Genomic DNA, 21,632 nt, shown 5'->3' on the forward strand with positions numbered 1-21,632 from the left:
TTATTCATAACAATACATCGATTACGGCGATTACAAAATTTCATTATCTCTTCTCTTTTTTATCGGGATCCGCACTTGGGATCGCTAAACAGGCCAAGGTCACTTCGGACAATTACGAATTGTTTTTTAATGAACTTGTTAAGAGTTATAAAAAAAAAATTGAAGTAAGTAGACGTTACTTTGCGGAAATCCATAATTATTTGATCATGGATGTTTTTCCAGTGATTGTTCTATGGATGAAATGGTTAAGCGATTCTGGCAAGTAGAGGAACCACCTCAAACAAAAATTACTGTTCCAGAGGAGGATGAAGTCGAACGTTTGTATACGACTCTTTCTTATAAAGATTCAGACGGTCGCTATTCTATTAAAACAGCACGCTACTCATATAGGAGATTCACATTTTAGTTCCCTGTCACAGTTCATTCATCTTGAAAAACGTCTATGTCGACAAGAACTACTAAAAACTGAACAACTATTTTGACTAAAGTTGAGGCTATGCTGAACTATAGGAACGTCGAACGGTGCCGTGAGAAACTTCTGTCTTCTATCGTGTCCTCTAGAAGGTCGCGGAGTGGGGTAAATTAAACATTTTCCAGTTGAAAAAGACTCAAGTTTTCACATTTACCAAAAAATCAATTTATAGTATCATCGTCTTGAACAACATTTTCCTTAATGTCCTGCCTAGTATCGGAATACTGGGTCTGGAAATCTCGAGCGATTATAATACCGTGGTCATTTGGAAGGCAAAGCCAAATTGGCTGGGTGTCATAAATAGAGCACGGTATTACTTCAAGTCAGCCCACATCCTAGCGTTCTCGGATCTACAAAGCGCAGATCCAGCCACGTGGAGTATTGCTGTCATCTGTGTTCGAATTCTCGCTGGTAATAATCACTACTCTGTGCACGGTGGAACTTTGCGATACATAGACTTCGTTTTTTTTGTCTTCTACCGCATTTATCGAGGGCAGTGTTCCGAAGAGCTGTTTGAACGTCAGGTCAAACAGTTTGACCTGACGTTCAAACAGTCGGCGAATTCCACCTTCGCACGATACGCAACAAACTAGAATATCGTCACCACCATTTGGATGTGCGACATTCCTCCACAGTGGGGTTTTCAAGGAACTTTCTTCCACATACAACCAAGCTGTTGAATGAGCTTCCTTGTGCGGTGTTTCCAGGAAGATACGACAAGCGCGTACACTTTTCTAAAAGGCTGACAACGCTCCTGTAATTCCTCTGTTGTTAAGACTGTGGGCGGCAATGACCAATTAACATCAGCTGACCCGTACGCTCGTTTGTTCTCTTCCATAAAATAAGAGAAACTATGTGAATAATGAAGACACATGTGCCATATAAAAATTCAATAAACCCATTTTTGCTTCAATTTTATTGATGAAGGGGGTTATTAATGAAAATGCAGAAATATATAATTTAACAGTGTTTATATTTTGTTTCAAGGGTTAGTTAATAATGACAAGTGCCTGATGGCGGGGCGCGGTGCTCGAGCGCCGCACGACACGAACATTGGCACGTCTATAACAGCAACGGGATCGAAGATCAAGTTGTAATTTTTTGCACCGTAGAAAAAAGCACTAAAAAGATATCTAAAACGTTATCAATTAATCAATTAACATTATTTATACAACGAATTACGTAATAAACAAAGTATTATAAATGTTCACAGGTACTAAAGTAACATGATCTGTGATCGAAGCCGCGGCCGGCTCGCTTTGTGCAAGAATACGTTCTGAGTATATAATGTGGCTTAACATGGTTTGAGAGAGAGCGTTTAAAGTTATTCAAACCAATATTTACTTGTCACCAGTAAGTTGGGACAAGCAAATATAAATATTGGAACATAATTTATCTCAAACACGACCTAAATGGAATCAGGTTCTTCATAACGTGGTGCATATTGAAACAAAACAGTAAAGGTTATAACGACTGGAACACAGGAACCTTCACTCTGAACCCGAGCTCGTAGAAGCTGAATCTCAAGTGACGCTACCAACAAATGTACAATTCGTAACTCACTACATTCTATTCACTTATTTTAAAGCTCGATCTATTTACACGGTGACAATGATTGTATATATCAAATATAATTATTACCAGCGAGTAAACGAACAATAAATGCTAATTGAACAATACATGGACTATACAAAATAATAATTATACCTACCTTCGTTAAATTACACTGGCTTCAACACATTAGGTACTCATACACACTAAGTTACAATTCATATAAAAATACACATTTACTAGCAACAAACTATAGTTTTAACTAAATCTTATTATAAGTTTACAATAAATGTTATATAACACAGTGGCACTGTTATTTGAGAGATGAGAACATCGATAGAAAAATAAATAGTAATTTAATAAAATCTTTATAAATATAATCTGAAGGAAAACAATATGTATTTAGTTATTATTTTTATAGGACAAAGTATTTTTACCAGAGGTCACTAATGGCCATAGAGAACAAACACTGTTTCATTACTAATTTATATTAATAACATATAGAAGTATAAATATAAATATTATATTTCAACATTCATTCACATATCAACACTCAATAACAATGGAAGAATTCTTAGAAATGCTCTGTTCCTACATACGAACATGAACATAAATAAATTCCAAATGTCGGCGGGGACAGATCGATCGCAGTCCACAGATACTAATATGATTGTTGACAGAAGTATTCCATAGCGTAAAACTAGCGTATCATTTTGTCCGACTCACCAAATTATTTTTCATTACATACCATTTCGTTTATATGGGCTGGGCAAAATAATTTTGTAATGAGGTCTAGTCACAGTAGTACTTAGAATCACAGTTGCTGCTAAAAGTGTCATAGAGCGAATGATTTTACGTTAAATGAATCTATTTTTAACCTATTAAGTATGTAAGTAGTACGCACATAGTGCATGCTACTTACACAAACAATTATTACGGAATAAAAGACAGAGAAGATATCATGGCTATCCAATTATTATAGAGCGTCAAATTGAAGGACAAGTTTATACGATATATTCAAAATTGCCAGAACACGAATTTTGGTTTACGATTTTTGATAAGAATGTTTTAAACGGTCGGTCGCTCGGTCAGCGGCGCACTGAATGCACTAATTTATCGCCAGCGCGTCAGCGGACTGACGAACTCGGCCGACGATTCTCGAGAGCGCGACGTAGTCATTGTTATAAGTACGTTTGACCGACGTCGGCGATGACCGTCGGTCAAATGCAGCCTTATAGTTTTATTGTATCTACATCAGCGGACGTTTGCATAAAGCGGGATCTACTTCTGTCAAAAATCATTTCAGTTTGAGGATCCCTGTGGCGGCCAACATTGAAACATTCAATACAACCGACCATACAACTTGCAATGAACACAAAATGCTAACTGGAAGAATATTCGGGATTCGGGAATGCATGTCACGTACCAAGTACAGCACATCGAGTATATTCAACATATAAAAATTGACTTATTGTTACAACTACCCTTACTTGCGGCGACCACTCGGCCTTCGTTGAATACTTCTAACGCGTAACTATGATTTACACAATTCATAAAATATATTGTATGTTACAGACGTGTAATGGGAGGTAATTCGACGTGTATTTAATTCTTTTACTTAGTAAATAACAGCAAAATTGTATGTTATAACGCATTATGAACGAAGGCCGAGTTTTCGTCCAACAATAACAATATGATATCAAGCCTCCACATATGAAGGTGCTACAACGAGATTGCCAGTTACACAGTTCCGTATTCACTGATTATCATAAAGACACTGATGTATTTTGATCATTAACTATGCAACACTTACACTATATTTAGAGCAGACGTACGAAGGATTACTTATGAGGTCTCGCCAATCGATTCCACCAACTATACCATAATTTAAATCAGCTCAGAAACTAAATTATCTGATGAACCATAAATATTTTAGTTTTTATTTTATTTATTGTCTATACACTTGAATATTTCCGTTATAAGCTTGTAGCAAAACCATAAAATAACAAACTTTTGAATTTAAAAACTAATTGATACATCTGTGGATATTATGCCAACACTGAATACGGAACCTGTATATTCTATTCTCCAACTACGAGCCTTGATAGCACATACAACACTTGAACAAACTCAATCTGAAAAAAGGTTATTATTCAAAGCCAATTATAATTATTATTTATTTAAACGAGGCCATCAGTTCAAAACCAAAACACATTATCAAACAAGATTATTTATAAACAATATTTAATAATTTACGAGCCTTCAAGATCTCCTTTAGGTTTTTCAGAAAATAAATTTCGTTATGTAAGTAAAGCTCCTATTATATTATAAATAAATAATAAAAACTTGAGTTTATTTGACGACAATATAAACAAACGTAAATCACGATAGAGACTAATAGTTAACGTATGGGGCAAAAAAAAATTGTAATTTTGTAAATCTATCGAAGCTCGTGCTGGTGTTTATATACGGGGCGTGCTCTTAAACTACAACCAACCGACATTGAATGAACAATTCTTAAAATGTATAATGTTGTACTTTCGTATCAAATCACGTGTCTTTGTACTAGTCGCGGTGCGGGCTTTCAAAATTTTCTCGTCCGCTATTTCAATGGTTTCTATATTAATATTATATAAGACGAACAAATCGTGCGGGGATCCTGATCATATTAAGATATTACTATCAATTTGTTATGTTTTTAAAGTGATAACCTTCACTTGTAGAATTAATACACAAATAAAACTTTAAAATAAAATTTTATGAACGATGCGGGACTCGAACTCACGACCTCTCGCGTTCCGTGCGAATGCTCTTGCAATTGAGCCAACCGTTCGAGTGACGTATCGTCATAAAATCTTGTATGCTTTGTTCAACTCTCAGGTTAGCTTAACCTCGAAGAGCACTCGCACGGAACGCTAGAGGTCGTGGGTTCGAGTACCGAATCGTTCATAAAATTTTGTTTTCAATTTTTATTTGTGGACATTACATCGTCAAAGTTTGCAATACTAGAGAAACTCAAATAGAGATAGCAACATAATTATTACACTAAGTAAACAGTATATACACTTACTAAGATGAATGTAGTGTATGTCTGTGAGCCTTATTGGACAGATACCTTAACCATAGCTATATATGCTATGAAATAATGTTATGTATTGAAATATATAACGTCATCTAAATATGTCAGTTACAATTTCGGGTCTGTCCGACGTGTTATAAATAATTAGTTAAATACTGTTTGTGTATAACTAACGAAAAATATTTGCAAATAGGTAAACCAATCATTTGTAAACCAAGTTCAGTTAACTTTCATAATATTTGCAAAAGGCAATTTTGATGAATGTTCGCGTGAAATCATTAGTGTGCCAGCACCAAAAAATAGGATTAATGAGATTAAGGTTAACACTATTGTTACGCGGCTTTGGTTGACTGTCGAAGCACTAATTCTATCGTGTACATACGGAGCGGTCAGTACCGTCTAAGTGCTTTAGAAAAACTGAGCGCATATTATCTAGAGATTACGTTTAACTAGTGTACCAGCACTAGGCGCTTACGAACTAGGCAGAGTTAGGTACCAGGCGTGCATACTTCAAGGCCGGGGAGCGTGACGTCACTGCGGGTCATTGGTTTTCCGGCTCTATGATAGGTTATTATTATTATATTTGGACCGCACGGAGCGGGTATGACGTCACGTTCGTCACGTCAGTGTTCCGGCGCGGTGGCTGGTCACTGCGGCGTGTCCCGCGCGGCGCTCCAGCGGTCGAACTCGATGCCGGAGTCGGGTGACACGCCCCCGGGGGCGGCGCACCCGCACTGCTCGGCCGCCGTCACCTCACGCACGCCCAGCTCCTCCAGCACCTGGCGACAACAACAAACCACTTGCTAACATGTTACATATTATATTCTACTAGCGGACCCGACAGACCTTGTGCTGTAGTACTGTACACACTTGTTAAATTTGAATAATCGGTCCAGACGTTAGTAGGAGATCACTAACATACGTAGGAGAATTATATGTCGACAGTATTGAGAATTTAAACCAATCTCAAATTCACTGCAACACTCTAAAAAATCATCAAAATCGGTCCAGCCATTTAGGAGGTAGTTCAATTGTGAATCTTAACCCTCTTCGAATCCACTTGAACACACATAAAAACATTCAATTCAATCCAGCCCTTATATTAGGAGTTCACTGTGAACACACGTATATAAGAATTATATATATAAAGATAATCAAATTTAACTTTTTTAAGAAAGGTTTTCGTGAAAGCGCCCCTGGTTGTAAGCTTTTCTCTTATGAAAGAGAGGACAAACGAGCATACGGGTCCTCTGATGCAACATCAGAGAAATTACAGGAGCGTTGCCAGCCTTTTAAAAAGGCGTTTTTTGAAAATACCGCCCCAAGTCGTATCGTCCCGGAACCACGGCACAAGGAAACTCATTTCACAGCAGTACGTGGAAGAAAGTTCCTGAAAAACCACACTGCAGATCCAGGAATCCAGATTGTGGGGATAATATTCTTATTTATTGCGTTACACGCGGTCCGATACTAGGCGAGGCATTAAGGCAAGTGTTGTTGAAGAGCGGTGATACGACAAAAATGTGGTTTTTTATTGGTAAATGTACAAATTTGAGTATTCTGTTGAGCTTTTATGAGAATAAGGGGCACGAAAGTTTTTGCCACTCTTTTATATAAATATTAACAGCTTCATCATAGTAAAAATTATTGTAATTGCAATATGTGAAAGGGTGCAACAAAATACTCAAACGTAATAAGTTAGATACAGTCAAAACAAAGAAAATAGATGCATCATTCCACACACACTAACCCCCTTATTCATAATAGTCTGCTAACTTACAGCATTGCTAATTCACACTCTATTGTCTTCTTCTATTGACCTAAGTCAGAATGAGAAAAAACACTCCTTAGCGGCTGTTTAAAGTTAGCGGATCATTATGAATAAGGGGGTAAATACATAAAGGTGTTATAGGAGCATTACAGTTATATTGAAATTAAATTAAAAATATATATTATAATAATTATAGATACTTATATTAATTTAGAATCTAACAACATGAAGTTAGAGGTTTTAATGACAAGATTATCTAGCAACCACATATGGCGTTCACGACCACGACGCTTGGACCAGCCACCACCTCCCTCGGCCATATTTTAGGAAATGAAATTACTCGCCCCACGACGCTGCCACAAGCAATTCGAGGTTCTGAGTAATTAATTAAATTATAATAATTTAATAATAAAATATATTTTTTATTTCAATTTGTCTATTCATTAATAATAAATTGTTCTCAAATAGGCATATCAAATGTCAAATTTATATTTAAATGTTGATTGATTTCTGTTGCGCAGGTAGATAGATCGTGTTCATATTGACATTAACAGACGAGCGGTTTTTTACGATCGGACGTTCGCTTGAACAGAGGGAATACTGTACTGCAGCTTTAAAAGCTTTTCTAGATGTGCACCAGGCCTTTGACAGAGTGTGGCTCTCTTTTTTGAACTTATAAAATTAAAATAAAATCAGAATAAAAGAAGATTATTGCGTCATCCAGATGACCAAATCAACTAAATGAAATTGATAACAAAGACTTTTAATGATTTGTGTGTTTGTGTTTGACTTTAAATTCTATTTTGAATAAAAATATTTGAACTTGAACGACATTATGTGATGGTATTTTCTTAGAGTCGACTTTGAGTATGGCACTTACAAGAGCGGCTCTCTTTTTTTTTTTTTTCAAAAACCTCATCGACAGACCACGGAAAATATAATTTCGTAAAAGAGTATTTAAAAACATAAATCGCCGTCATACGGGATCTAGAAGACAGAATATTCCCGATAAAAGAGGATGATGCTCGTTCTTGGCTTTATGATACTAGAGCTGGGGTACCCCAGGGTTCAAATTGTATTCCATATCTCTACATCCACTTCACATGCTGACCTTGTCACAATTGCCAATATATACCCCTAACTTTTACAGTTGGAGTCATGTTCATTAAATCTAGACACGAAAATTTTATAAATTGTACACCAACACTATTTAAAATGACATAGTTTTGTTACTTTTGCAAAGAAAATTGAATTATGTTTGTAATAAATTAAAAATGCTTCTAATTTTGAATTAAAACTATGGCGATCTTGTGCGAGAGAGGTATCCTAGCTCCGCTCGATTCCTCAAGGCCGTCGGCTCGGTCCCAAGCCTTAAGAAAGATAGTGGATTTAATAAAATGTGATGGGAAAGGCATGGTTTGTGAATATATTTTAAAGGAGTATTGTTAGTGTGGTGTATGTGATCTTGTCGATGAGGCGTGGCTATACAAAAGCGCAGACCTTACTCAGTGGGGCGCTGCGTTCGTGGAGGCCCAGGTCTTGCTCGAACGAGTGCAGCTGCCGCATGAAGTGGAAGTTGGGCGCGATGTCAGTCTTCCGCGAGCGCACCAGCTCGAAGGCGTCCCGCAGCGACAGCCGGTGGCGCTGCATCAGGTAGGCCAGCGTCACGGTCACGGAGCGGGACACGCCAGCCACGCAGTGAACCAGCACGCCGCATCCCGCCGACATGGCTTCCTCTGAGGACACATCATATTACATCGTCAGTCAGTCTCCTACTTTCCGACAGTAGTAAATTCATATAATACTTTACTTCACGTAAAGTGATCCTAGTCTCGTCAGACAATAGCACACTCGTTAATATTTTAACACACTACCCTCAACAATATGTTATGTTTTTAAAGTGATAACCCTCACTTCTAGAATTAATACACAAATAAAATTTGAAAAACAAAACTTTATGAACGATGCGGGATTCGAACCCCCGACCTCCGGCGTTCCGTGCGGGTGCTCTAACCAACTGAGCTAACCGTTCGAGTACCGCCTCGCTATAAAATTCTGTTTGCTTTGTTCAACTTCGAGTTTATTTGTGTATTAATCCTAGAAGTGAGGGTTATCACTTTAAAAACATATTGTTTAGATTTACAAGAGCGACATCTCAAGTCAATTTCCTAATATGTAAATATTGGGGTTGAGCAGGTTATCAACTGTAAAGTAGATCCTGTAGATGAAGCCACAACCTGAGAATTGAACAAAGCAAACAGAATTTTATAGCGAGGCGGTACTCGAACGGTTAGCTCAGTTGGTTAGAACACTGGCACGGAACGCCGGAGGTCGGGGGTTCGAATCCCGCATCGTTCATAAAGTTTTCGTTTTTCAAATTTTATTTGTACACTACCATCAGCCGTGCAAAAATTACGCGATATTCAGTCTTCAAATTGCACTATGTAGAACCAGAAGTGCCAGATTCTAAAGACCGTAATTTTTTGCATTTCCTTACGTTATATGATGTTGCTAAATTAAGAAAGGTACTTATTTCAAGTTCGTATTCTCACCGATAAACCGTATGGCCTGCGGAAAGTGCACGGAGAGGTTCTGGCTCCAGTGGTCAGCGATTGGAATCTTGAGGTAGTTGATGCCGCAGCCTTCAGCCTCGAACGTGTTGGGCAGATCTGGTGTCACGTTCAGCACGTACTGAAAACACAGAAAATATTGTTTAATTTAATTAATTAATAATTAATATAATTAGTAAGAGGAAAAAAGCGTGCCCATCCAGTTCTGGCTCAAATTTATAAATTGTATGTTGTATGTGCTGGAAAAGGTAGAACGCCCTAGGTAGGCGTAAATTTCGTAATTCCATCGAGGGAATACGTAAATCATACAGCGTGCGAAACGGAATTGACTACGACGCCGACAAAAGCGTTGGCGACCATCGGAAGATCTATCGCGCTCAAAAGTTTGTTTCATAATTTGGTTGTACGAGGAATACAGTTCCTTGAACACCACACTGTGGAATAAGGCATTTAGAGCTGGTGAGGATGATATTTATGTTGGTAGTGAGTGGTCAGGAAACAGGTTAAACAGCTCTCCGGAACACACTCGGTAATAAATGCGGTAGAATATACTGGGATCGAGCAACACTATATTGTACGAAGGGAAATTGGAGTTGATATTGGGGAGAGCAATCCTCAATATGTGGCTGGTGCCCCTTCGCCATATCGCAGCGGTAAACTGTGGGCTGTCTTGTAAGTTTTGTCTCACTTTATTGATGACCCTAAGTTTCTTCGAAGCCAATTTGGTTTTGCCTTCCAGATAACTGCAGACAATCGGTCGAAATTTAGAGACTTAGTTCTATTTTGAAACTAGATGAAGCATGAAGAACGGTGATATGACAAAATTGGTTTTTAGTGGTAGAGGGCTAACTTGAGTTTACTGGGTCTTGAGCTGAAGAAGGTTCATTAAACCTATACAAAATACGTAAGATTTCACATATGTAGTAATAACCTTTATGTTATGCCTGGCGAGCGCCTCGCAGTCCTCGCTGTTGGTTGAGTTCCCCAGGTACAGGTTGGGCAGGATCTCGACGGGGAACTCCTGATGCGCCTGGGTGTGCGTGTCCTCACACTCCGACGACGAACCCGACGACAGCGGGTCGTCGCTCCCTGACCCCGAGATACGAAGAGACCTGTGTAACAATAATGAAGACATCACATATTAAACTGATTTATTTTTTATGAAAATGAGGGACGAGACGAGTAGGACGTTCAGCTGGTGGTAATTGATGCGACCTGCCCATAACAATGCCGTGCAGTGATTCTTGAAAAACCCCAAAAGTTCTGAGCGGCACTACAACTACGCTCTTCACCTTGAGACACAAGATTGTTAAGTCTCATTTGCCCAGTAATTTCACCTTCAGACCGAAACACAGTAATGCTAACACATTACTGCTTCAAACCTGCAAAGAAACCTCCCACTGGTATTAGCAGTTGTTTGCGACAGTGTATAATATATCATCCGTTTTCTCGAATCGTAAGGCGGGCATAAAAAATTATATAGCTAATGCTTCTAATACACCCAAAACTCTTGATATTATTTCTCTTACTGAAGAGACACAATCTCGTTCACAACGTGGTTATATGTAGCCTGGTTTTACGGCTACTTATCCCATGTTTTGAACAGCTTACAATCAGTATGCAAGACAAAACATTAAGCAGATTAAATCATTCGATACTGCTCAGATAGGCGACAGCAGCTGTTAACTTATCGGTCTGTGGAGTTACTATGAAGACGTACCTACCTATATAATGACTAACAGACGTGCAGCTGCTCTATGACAATTAAGAGCACTGCGTCATATCCAGATGACCATATCAACTAAATTGATCACTATTAATGATCGCAAATACTTTTAATGAGTTGAGTTTCTAGAGCCCGTTATTCTCAGGTCTGAGGTATAAATTTTCAAATGGGCGACTTTTTATGTCCAGTATTTTTTTATGAAAATAAGGGACGAAACGAGCAGGTTCAGCTAATGGTTGATACGCCCTACCCATTACAATGCAGTGCCGCTCAGGATTCTTGAAAAACCCAAAAATTCTGAGCGGCACTACGATTGCGCTCGTCACCTTGAGACATTAGATGTTCTTTGCCCAGTAATTTCATTAGCTACGGCGCCTTTCAGACCGAAACAGAGTAATGTGTACACATTACTGCTTCACAGCAGAAATAGGCGCCGTTGTGGTACCCATAATCTAGCCGGTTTCTTGTGCAAAGGAGTCTCCCACTGGTAAAAGTGATTATAAAGTCTTATTTTAAATAAAAATATTTGGATTGTAATAAAGTTATGTGAAGGTGACAAATAAGATAACATACAGACACTAAAGTCATAACGCGTCCGAGTTTTTTTTTTTTATGATAATAAGGGACGAGACGAGCAGGACGTTCAGCTGATGGTAATTGATACGCCCTGCCCATTACAATGCAGTGCCGCTCAGAATTCTTGAAAAACTCATAAATTCTGAGCGGAACCACAATTGCGCTCGTCACCTTGAGACATAAGGTGTTAAGTCTCATTTGCCCAGTAATTTTACTAGCTACGGCGCCCTTCAGACCGAAACACAGTAATGCTTACACATTACTGCTTCACGGCAGAAATAGACGCCGTTGTGGTACCCATAATCTAGCCGGCATCCTGTGCAAAGGAGCCTCCCACTGGTCACGCCAACAACAACCAACAAAATTGGTTGCATAACCAAACGCAGTTTTTTTTAGTGGCGGCGACTGGTTGCACCACCGTGGTGTCCCGGTGAAATATAGCCCTAAGAGTCGACCCGTGAACATAGCACTTTAAAGAGAGCCATTATTGCAAACAACTCGTCGACAGAACACGGATAATATCATATGGTAAAAAGAGTATTTAAAAACATTTTTCAACATCATACGGGAAAGGTAGTAGTATATAGTCGTCAAAAACGTCAGGAATAGTCAAACATATATTATGTATGATCGGGCCATATTGACGATGAATGGCTTCAGTCATCAATGCGGTTCTAATTCATTCATTATATATATTTGCATTACTAAAGAACGTAATGATTCAGTTGAGTTGGCGAGCCAACCGTAACAATTCAATACACAAGGAATAATACACCATTACAAGAAATATTGAATGAGAAGTTTGAAGGTTTTACAACAGCTATGTCCCGCCTGCCAATGTTCATATTATATTGACGCACGTAATACATAACACGGGACAGTGACAGAATAGGGTTACATTAATATGTAATTAAGCAAGTCATTAAGAGGTCGTAACGGGCGCGCTAGATATTAAACATGAAGGTCTGCTCGATCGATGGCGGGGAGCCTCGTGAATGGGGAAGGCGGCCCCATTCAGCCGCCCCCTGGATCAATGGCCGCCCACGCACCACCTGCTCCCCGTCTCTGCGAAGGTCCCGGCCGCCAACGCGTCTACTTCCCACGCGAGCCGCGACACTAGCGATTTCGCCCTCCCGTCGCGACGCCGCGGCCGCTGCACCTTTCAACCAGATCATTTGAAAACAATCGTACCTGAGCTCTATCACATGAAAACCCAAATATTTACATATTAATATATTAGGATCTGGTGGATCGTGCATTACGTACTCGAAAAACGCCAATGTGTTAGAATTTCATCCGATATCAATATACAAAAATAAATATTACTGTCATTACAAAAGCTATTATCGAATAATGAATACACAAACACTTAATTTGTGATATAATTAATATAGACTCATTCTGTCAGTGTCTTATCAATGATATCGATATAATTATAATGTAGATTGTTTTAAGATATTTGCTAGAAAAGACGTAAATCTGAAAGCCTACTTTAAATAATTAGTTTAATTTTAAAATTTTCGTTTTAATTACTATTTTAAGGATTCTTACTTACTCACTTTAGCTTACTGTATAAGAACATACTAGATAGTATTTTCTTTGAGCGAGTGGCACATTGAAGTTAGCGACCACGTCTGCGTTCCGTATGTTATCACGCACTGGTTAAAAACAATGTGGTATTTTGGACGAGAAGATTTTACGGAGCTTCCCGAACCCTGCCCATCCGAGTTGGATTCGACGAGTGACCTCTTTCCCGAAATTGGACCTGCCCCACTGGATTATTTGTCCAAGGAAGACGTACTCGGCAACAATTTCTACAGATCGCAACTGTCACGGGAGAAGGTGAGACATGGACATTAGACATGATCTTCGTATTGTCCACGTTCTTTTTGGAACCTAAACCTTGGGAAGCTGTATTGAGGCCATCGAGCATATGGCTTAAGTCTTCAATGGTCTCTGCGATGATACGATTTTCATCTGCGAATCGAAGGTGAGTGATGTATTCGCCGTTGATATTGATGCCCAGTCTGTTCCAGTCCAGAAGCTTAAAGACATCTTCCAATGTACCGTGTTCCGGCGAACAGCTTTGGCGATATGACATGGCTTTTCCATACACACACTATAACGCTTCGATATATCGATAATCATTGTGGCACCTCTGTAGAGACTAAGGCACCGCCCAGATCTCATAATATAAAAAATATTGTAGCATTTAAATATACCATCAATTGTTTTTGCTGCGCACGCCCATTAATGACTTGTATAAACAAATTTTTGATTACTTGGGTTAAAAATGATTGCAATGATATTTTTATTATTCTATATGGATACTACCACACACAATATACTAGCGTATAGAAGAACAAAGCGTGCAAGAGAGAAGAATATCTCCAACGGAAATAGCAACAGCAAGATAATAGGGAAGCGAATCTATTGTGACTGTGACCAATTTCAATTCACACAAGTCGTAAATAGTCAGCCACGCTTGGCATTTCCTCTTCAGTATTCTGAATATTGAACCATTAGCTATCGCACACATCATCATCATCAGACGTCAACTGCAAGACAAAGGCCTCCCCCAAAAATTTCAACGAAGATAGCTCCTACGCTGCCCTCATCCAACGTATTCCGGCAATCTTGACCAGATCGTCGGTTCATCTTGTGGGGGGCCTACCAACACTACGTCTTCCGGCACGTGGTCGCCATTCGAGGACTTTACTGTCGAATAGACACATAGACAAATCCAAATCGGTCACGCATATCGGGCTATGAAGTCGTCTATTCGCTTATATATTCAGAGTCTATGGATACTTCTGTGAACAGCGCATACATTAGCAGTGGTACGGTGCGGGTACCAATCAGTTGGTCAGATATAGCGAGACGTAGGCAGCGCGCGCGTGGGCGCCCAACATGCTCCATTCAAGGGAGCCAGCCCACGCTAACGCCCACGGCCCGCCAGCGGTAATCAAACTGATCTAATAACGACAACCATCTTATTTTATTACCAATATTCTGTATCGAACGAAACGCGAGCGGATCTTGTGGAGGGACAACGTGGGAATACAATCATTTGTAGGTGAATGGTGAACGGAACAAGTCACCCGCTCTTGAAAAAGGAGACATTAATTAATCTACGGACACGTTTAATAATTCTTTTATAATGATGTACACTCCACTTACAGGCTAACTTGTGTTACTTAAAGCTAAAGACAATTTTGAAAAATATAACAAAATAAAGCCACAAGCAAAAAAATGATAAAAAAATAATTAAATTCTTACTCAATAAACAAGAAAATCAAAAGAAAAAACAATAACTAATCTTGCAGTACTTTCATAATTTTTTTTTTGACTTCTTTTTTGAAACATTGGGCAGAGTGCCGAAAAATATCTATGCCAGCCCTTTTAACCAAATTGTTGTCGGTTACAAGTATTCTACACAAGGGGCTGAACTGCCTAGATTCGATCTAGCTAATCTAGGCCTGAACGTCAGTTTGTTCATATGTAGACATTAGTAGCTATTATTCCATACAATTAGTTTTCGACTCTTCTTTCCTTGATTTATAACCCTAAATTATTATCAAATAAAATCAATATTAATATCATCATTAACTGTGTCTCTCTGTTTTGCCTTTTTACATATTTTTCCAACAAATAATATTTCCTTCCCATTCAGATTCGGTAAATTTCTCGATGAGTATATTGCCAATTTACTCAGGGCTTTTATTCGAAGCCGTACTTGTCTATATCACACTAATCATTGTCTGTTTTAAAATTCGTATTGGAACTATTACGTTTAAGTTATTAAACCGACTTTTGAAGAGTTTATGGTTATGGTTTGTAAAGTGGCTTTGGTGCAGTTCAGTACAGCCCTGTTTCACTGCGACCGATGTGATCTATTGTGATAGCCACTGTTAACTATAGCTCACTGCTACGATTGATTCTTTTCATGAATCTTATTATATCTTTTGCACTGAGCTGACGTATCTCATAAAAAATTGAGTTTAGTTAGCCTCTATTTGAGTAATGCACGCACAATAACACAAAGTGACATACAAATCGCGAGTATAAGACGTCACGTGCTTGTCACGCACTCTAAAGTATTAAACTTGGCCTGTTTTTATCGGTTGTCTTACAACAAGAGACTATCTAGACGTATAAATTATCTAAGCATAAGTGTTTGGCTCTACACTTATTTAGCTTCAGGTGAACACAACGCGCGTCATTCGAAGGCGTTCATAAAGCTGCTCACACGGCTGCTGCTCTGCGCATGTGTGCGTGTGAGTGCGTGCGGAGCGGGTGCGCAAGCGCACAGGAATGTGGGTCCCCGGGCGGCTGCCAATGACCGCTGGCTCGCCGCTCGCGGGGCGCAGACCCTTTTTTACTGGCTGACTTACTAGTTTCCATCCGGCCACAAGCTAACGAGTGGAGTCGGCCGGACAAAGAGTTAACTGGTTGCGGTCGCGCCGATTACACGGCGAGTGGCGACGCGACTAATGTACACATACTTGACGTTTGAACGAACTACGCAATATATCAAACATTGGGGAATACTTATGCGAAAACGACTCTGAAAATATGAGTTAGTATAAGGAAAGCTAAAATACGGTGTGAGATTATGGCTGAGATCTATGCGTACTTTGACTTTGCTCAGACTTAAAAAAAGACGTAAAACTGAGCTGAGTGTAATAAGCTTAGCGTAATCTTTGATTTTCAAGTTATACTTTTTGAGGGGCGTTATGAAAAAATGACGAGAGTCAAATTTTGCGCGCGCATCACTGTAACATAAAAGTAACAAACAGGTCGAAGTTAGTTCCTAAAATTTTTTGACGTTTGCGTCATTCGTTTTTTTTTTTTTGGTTTCTTCGTCCATTATTAGGACAGGCAAAGGGTTCAGGCCCATACAGCCGTATTCATTAATTCATAATTAATTGTCAAAGCCAACTTTGCAAGATTTTAACAAAATTGTTCTTTCACAACATAGAAATAGCACGAGAAATAAATCATTTTAATGATTTTTGCTTCGTTAGCCCAAAGAAGTGTAACATCTTGCGTGCATACATAAGTACACACAGACTATTTTTTATAGCCATTTTACAGCTAAAATTATTGTGAGCTTAAGCTGAGACAGCCCAATAATACAAAAGTCAAGTTCGCGTTTTATCACACGAGGCTAAGTTTTATATAAGTAAAGTCTGAGAAAAGTCTAAGTTTGCTCTATAGGTCTGGCCTAAGATCACTCGCAGTGGTGAATACTTCACTACAACGAGATTCATAATCTTTACATATAAATAAAATTGGAGTGTCTGTTTGTAATATTAAAATAATCGTTTTTTACTACATGTATGTGAATATATATACGGGGCATACACCAAAATAGCATTTTTTTATATTGTTGTCTGTGTTTAAATTGTTAATGGTGGGCCTAAAAATGGTTGGGAAACACTGATCTAGACGTATTAATGATCATAGGTTAGGTTAGGTTATTATTAGTCCTAAAGCCAGTGAATTGATTTTTTTTATGAAGATAAGGGACGAGACGAGCAGGACGTTCAGCTGGTGGTAATTGATACGCCCAGCCGCTCAGAATTCTTGAAAGACCCCAAAAAATTCTAAGCAGCGCTACAACTGCGCTCGTCACCTTAAGACATAAGATGTTAAGTCTCATTTGCCCAGTAATTTCAGTAGCTACGGCGCCCTTCAGACCGAAACACAGTAATGCTTACACATAACTGCTTTACGGCAGAAATAGGCGCCGCTGCGGTAGCCATAATCTAGCCGGCATCCTGTGCAAAGGAGCCCCCCACTGGTATTTTAATCTGATTATGATTTGCATTTACAATACTGCTCTTATATCATGTATTAAGGATTTACATACAGTTGCAATTAACGAGAACATACATTGTATGCTAAATCAAAATATATTATAACATAATTGAAACACCAGGAGCAGACATAAATTTATAATGCCTACTACTCGGCTTACCGAGTTAGCAAGTCTTGTGGGGCGATGTATATGCTTTTACACCAAGCTCCCAGAAAATGTTCAAAACAAAAGTATTACGGTATTCAAAAGAATTGTTAAAAAACGTTAGTGTGGTAAAGGTTACTATAACATAAATGACTTTCTTAATGATACCACAGATTGGAAATGAAGCGACCGCACTCAGGCTATTAAATAAATAATAAGTTTACTTGTACAATATTACTTTGTAAAAATAAATTTTTCAAAAAAAAAGGCCCGCTAAGTTTGTTGCGTCCGCTCTTCTCAGGCCTGAAGTATTCGTTTTCGAATGGATGGTAGTTTTTGAATTTCAACAAGTGATACCACATCCTATCTATCTATATATAAAAAAATGAATTGCTGTTCTTTAGGCTCGCTAAAACTCGGCTGGCCCGATTTGGCTAATTTTGGTCTTGAATTATTCGTGGAAGTCCAGAGAAGCTTTAAAAGGTGAATAAATAGGAAAATGCTGCTAAATTAAATAAAAACAACAAATTTGTTTTTCCTTTGATGTGTCCATACATAATTTCTATGAGAGAGTTTATTGACGCACGGTTTGACAGTTCTGCTGTGAAACAATTTCATTACGACAGCAGGGTGCATATTTTACTAAGTAATTTCTGATGTTATGATATATTATTGACAAATTCAAATAAAAACATTATTTTCTTTATTATATACAAGAACAACGTTTGTCGGGTCAGCTAGTTTTGAATAAAAATATTTGATTTTAAATGTGAATTGTGTTAGCAATCGGTCGCGGCAGAAGGTCGTCGGCACCTACACGTAATATAATAACCACTCGATTTAAGATAATGTTAAAAGGAAATGGCCAAGTCAGAATATTGAAATAGACATTTTATTGTAGCAACATCCGGCTTGTAACATCCGTTTAAATTGCATTCATGTTCGCAATTAAATCTATAATCCGACCACATTCTAGGCCGCTTTGAGTGCTCGACTCTGATGAGGCAATCTGACATCTATATGAGTTTTATTTTGCTAATAATTAAGCTAAAGCTCCGAATCCATTTATAACGGCCGTATCGAGAGTAAGGGACGAGACATGACGAGCAGGACGTTAAGCTGATGGTAATTGATTTTGCCTGCCCATTACAATGTAGTGCCGCTCAGGATTCTTGAAATACCAAAAAATTCTGAGCGGCACTTGAAATGCGCTCGTCACCTTGAGATATAAGATGTTAAGTCTCATTTGCCCAGTAATTTCACTAGCTACTGCACCCTTCAGACCGAAATACAATAATGTTAACACAGTACTGCTTCACAGCAGAAATAGGCGCCGTTGTGGTACCCATAATCTAGCCGGCATCCTGTGCAAAGCAGCCTCCCACTGGTAATCTAGGTAACCTAGTCGAAGTTTTAAGAAGAACTACATAAAGCAAAAAATTATGCGTAAATACCGAGCCCGAGGAAGAGGAAGAAATTGAAGATATACTCCGCAAACACTGCTTAATTAATAAAATATAATAAGAACCTATTTTAGGAGACGATCTTAGCGCCACCTTCCGCCTCGAATTTTCAATTTATACCATCCCCATTCAATTTGTTATTATTATTTTTTTGTTTAAAGTGACCCTCAATTCTGGATTTAATTACTTAAATTAATTAAAAAACAAAATTTATGAACGATGCTGGAAGTAAACTAGAGTTCATAAATCTTGATATTATGCCTTTGTTTAACTCTAAGGTTGTGGATTCATCTACAGGATCTACTTTACAGATGGTTGTGGTTGGAGCGCGTGAGGTCGCAGGTTCGAGTCCGCATCGTTCATAAATTTTGTTTTCAAATTAATTTGTGTAAGGCCAGTCTTCAGCACTTGTAAGGCCCCGAATGATAGCTTTTAGCCAAGCATGGCTAGTTCGTACCTTATGCCCTAGGTGCAATCTTGTTCGAAAGCAACCTTTTTATTAGAGGTTTTTGTCACTGTATTTTTTATGGCGATTTTTGCTCAACTGCATTTAGCAGCATTTGGCAGGCAGCTATTACAGTTTTGACGGAACATACACACAAAAAATTTATAGAACCTTAACAGGAATCAATTTTGAGAAAATAGCGTTTGTCTATTACTAACTGACGCTTTGAATAACATATCTCTAGTTACGGATATATTGCTATCACCGTTTAATGACAAAATCTTATCTATCTATAGTTATAGTCCAATGTTATCTGTCGATAGTTTATTCAAATGTAAGAAAGCGTAAAAGGATAGATTTGTCTACCTCTACTAAGTTAAACTAAGGATAGATAGGTTATTATGGTTATTATAGGTGAGTTTATGATTTCGAGACTACTGTCATTATTATACATTTCGAGGTTATGTAGTAAACATGCGACGTTACATTGACAATGTGAGGTTAAGTATGATGTACATACATTTTAATCACAACAGATATGTAACTTGTTCAAGTCAACAGATTCACTAACAAGGACATTTTCGTTGATCGCGCGCCGTGAATGAAGCCTGCCTTGTGAATACATTAACATCCAACAAAAACAATGGCACGCTACTTAGCCACCGTGCATCGCTTGCTGCTCGCCACAACCACCGAATGAATAATAAATAATAAAACTTCATTTATTCAACACTGCTCTAGTGTAGGGCTGTCACGCCAATTTTCATAAAAAAATAGTGTATTTTTTTTATGAAAATAAGGGCGAGACGAGCAAGGCGTTCAGCTACTGGTAATTGATACGCTCTGCCCATTACAATGCAGTGCCGCTCAGAATTATTTGAAAAACCCAAAAATACTGAGCGGCACTACAACTGCGATCGTCCCCTTGAGACATTGGATATTAAGTCTTATTTGCCCAGTAATTTCACTAGCTACGGCGCCGTTCAGACCGAAATACAGTAATGCTTACACATTACTGCTTCACGGTAGAAATAGGCGCCGTTATGGTACCCATAATATATATACCTACATATATCCTATATACCTGTAACGTGATTCGTGACTGTATTTTGGTCAATTGGTATTGCATTAAACTATTGACGATGTTGGTCTAGCGATACCTGTCTATCAAACCGTTGATAGCGTATTTTTAATCGACTTCAAAAAGGAGGAGGTTCTCAATTCGATCGCTATTTTTTTTGTATACAACAATGATAACGCTGAGATTTATGATCCAATTTACATTATTCTTCTTCAGTTCGATGCAGAATAGATGCCATTTGGTCCCATAAATAAAAATAACAGTATATAAGCTTATACAGCTGTATAATATTAAGTTTTATATTGTTTAGGGCTTGGCACCGACTTAAAATCCATCAATAGGTAGCATATATAAATAATACTATTTAATTAATATTAAATGTAAAGGTATGCATACGATGAGTATTAAATTAAATTTTTATTAAGTTATTTTATACATTTTTAGTTTTTAAAGTCTGTTTTTTTAATCGTAGTTTTTTTCAGGTGCCTCTCCACTACCCACTGGTGGTTGGCCGTCAGGTCAGCGAACCTTATTTTACGTTGTGCCAAGCAATACTAATTTTCCTTTATCAATAATCGTGCACTCCTGGGTAACTGGCTTTTATTATAACCAGCTTGTATGCTTTTTTAAAGGTACTCGCATGATAATATCAACCTGGAAACACCACGGAAAAAATTAATTCCTTGTTCGGTCATAAGCGGAAGTTATTTCTTTATAATCTATTGTTAGTAAATTGTTTTTTTTTAACCTGTTATAAGTAAAAACCGTAGAATTATTTTATTATTTAAAATCAATAATTTAATTATGTATGTATTGTAAATTAATAATAATTAATTCAATTTAATTGTGATTTAATTTTTAATTTATGACATAATCTTGATTGAATTTTTAAAACATATAAATTTTTAATGTACTTGCTTTTTATATAAG

General features: G+C 38.1%; 1 protein-coding gene across 2 annotated transcripts in view; it reads right to left on the reverse strand.

Moving 5' to 3' along the window:
- Positions 1-1,424: 1,424 nt before the first annotated feature.
- LOC126967732 (dual specificity protein phosphatase Mpk3-like) overlaps positions 1,425-21,632 on the reverse strand; it is a 57,364-nt gene continuing 37,156 nt past the window's right edge. The window contains exons 3-6 of one of the 2 annotated variants that reach the window (XM_050812365.1): positions 10,375-10,555; positions 9,426-9,564; positions 8,374-8,609; positions 1,425-5,881 (exon numbers count right to left, since the gene is read on the reverse strand). In XM_050812365.1, coding sequence (XP_050668322.1) covers positions 5,750-5,881; positions 8,374-8,609; positions 9,426-9,564; positions 10,375-10,555 — 688 coding nt within the window. In that variant the 3' untranslated portion in view covers positions 1,425-5,749. The remainder of the gene's footprint in view (positions 5,882-8,373; positions 8,610-9,425; positions 9,565-10,374; positions 10,556-21,632) is intronic. The other variant, XM_050812376.1, reaches the window with a different exon arrangement.

Source organism: Leptidea sinapis, chromosome 1 (genome assembly GCF_905404315.1).
Source record: "Leptidea sinapis chromosome 1, ilLepSina1.1, whole genome shotgun sequence".
NCBI classification, from domain to species: domain Eukaryota; kingdom Metazoa; phylum Arthropoda; class Insecta; order Lepidoptera; family Pieridae; genus Leptidea; species Leptidea sinapis.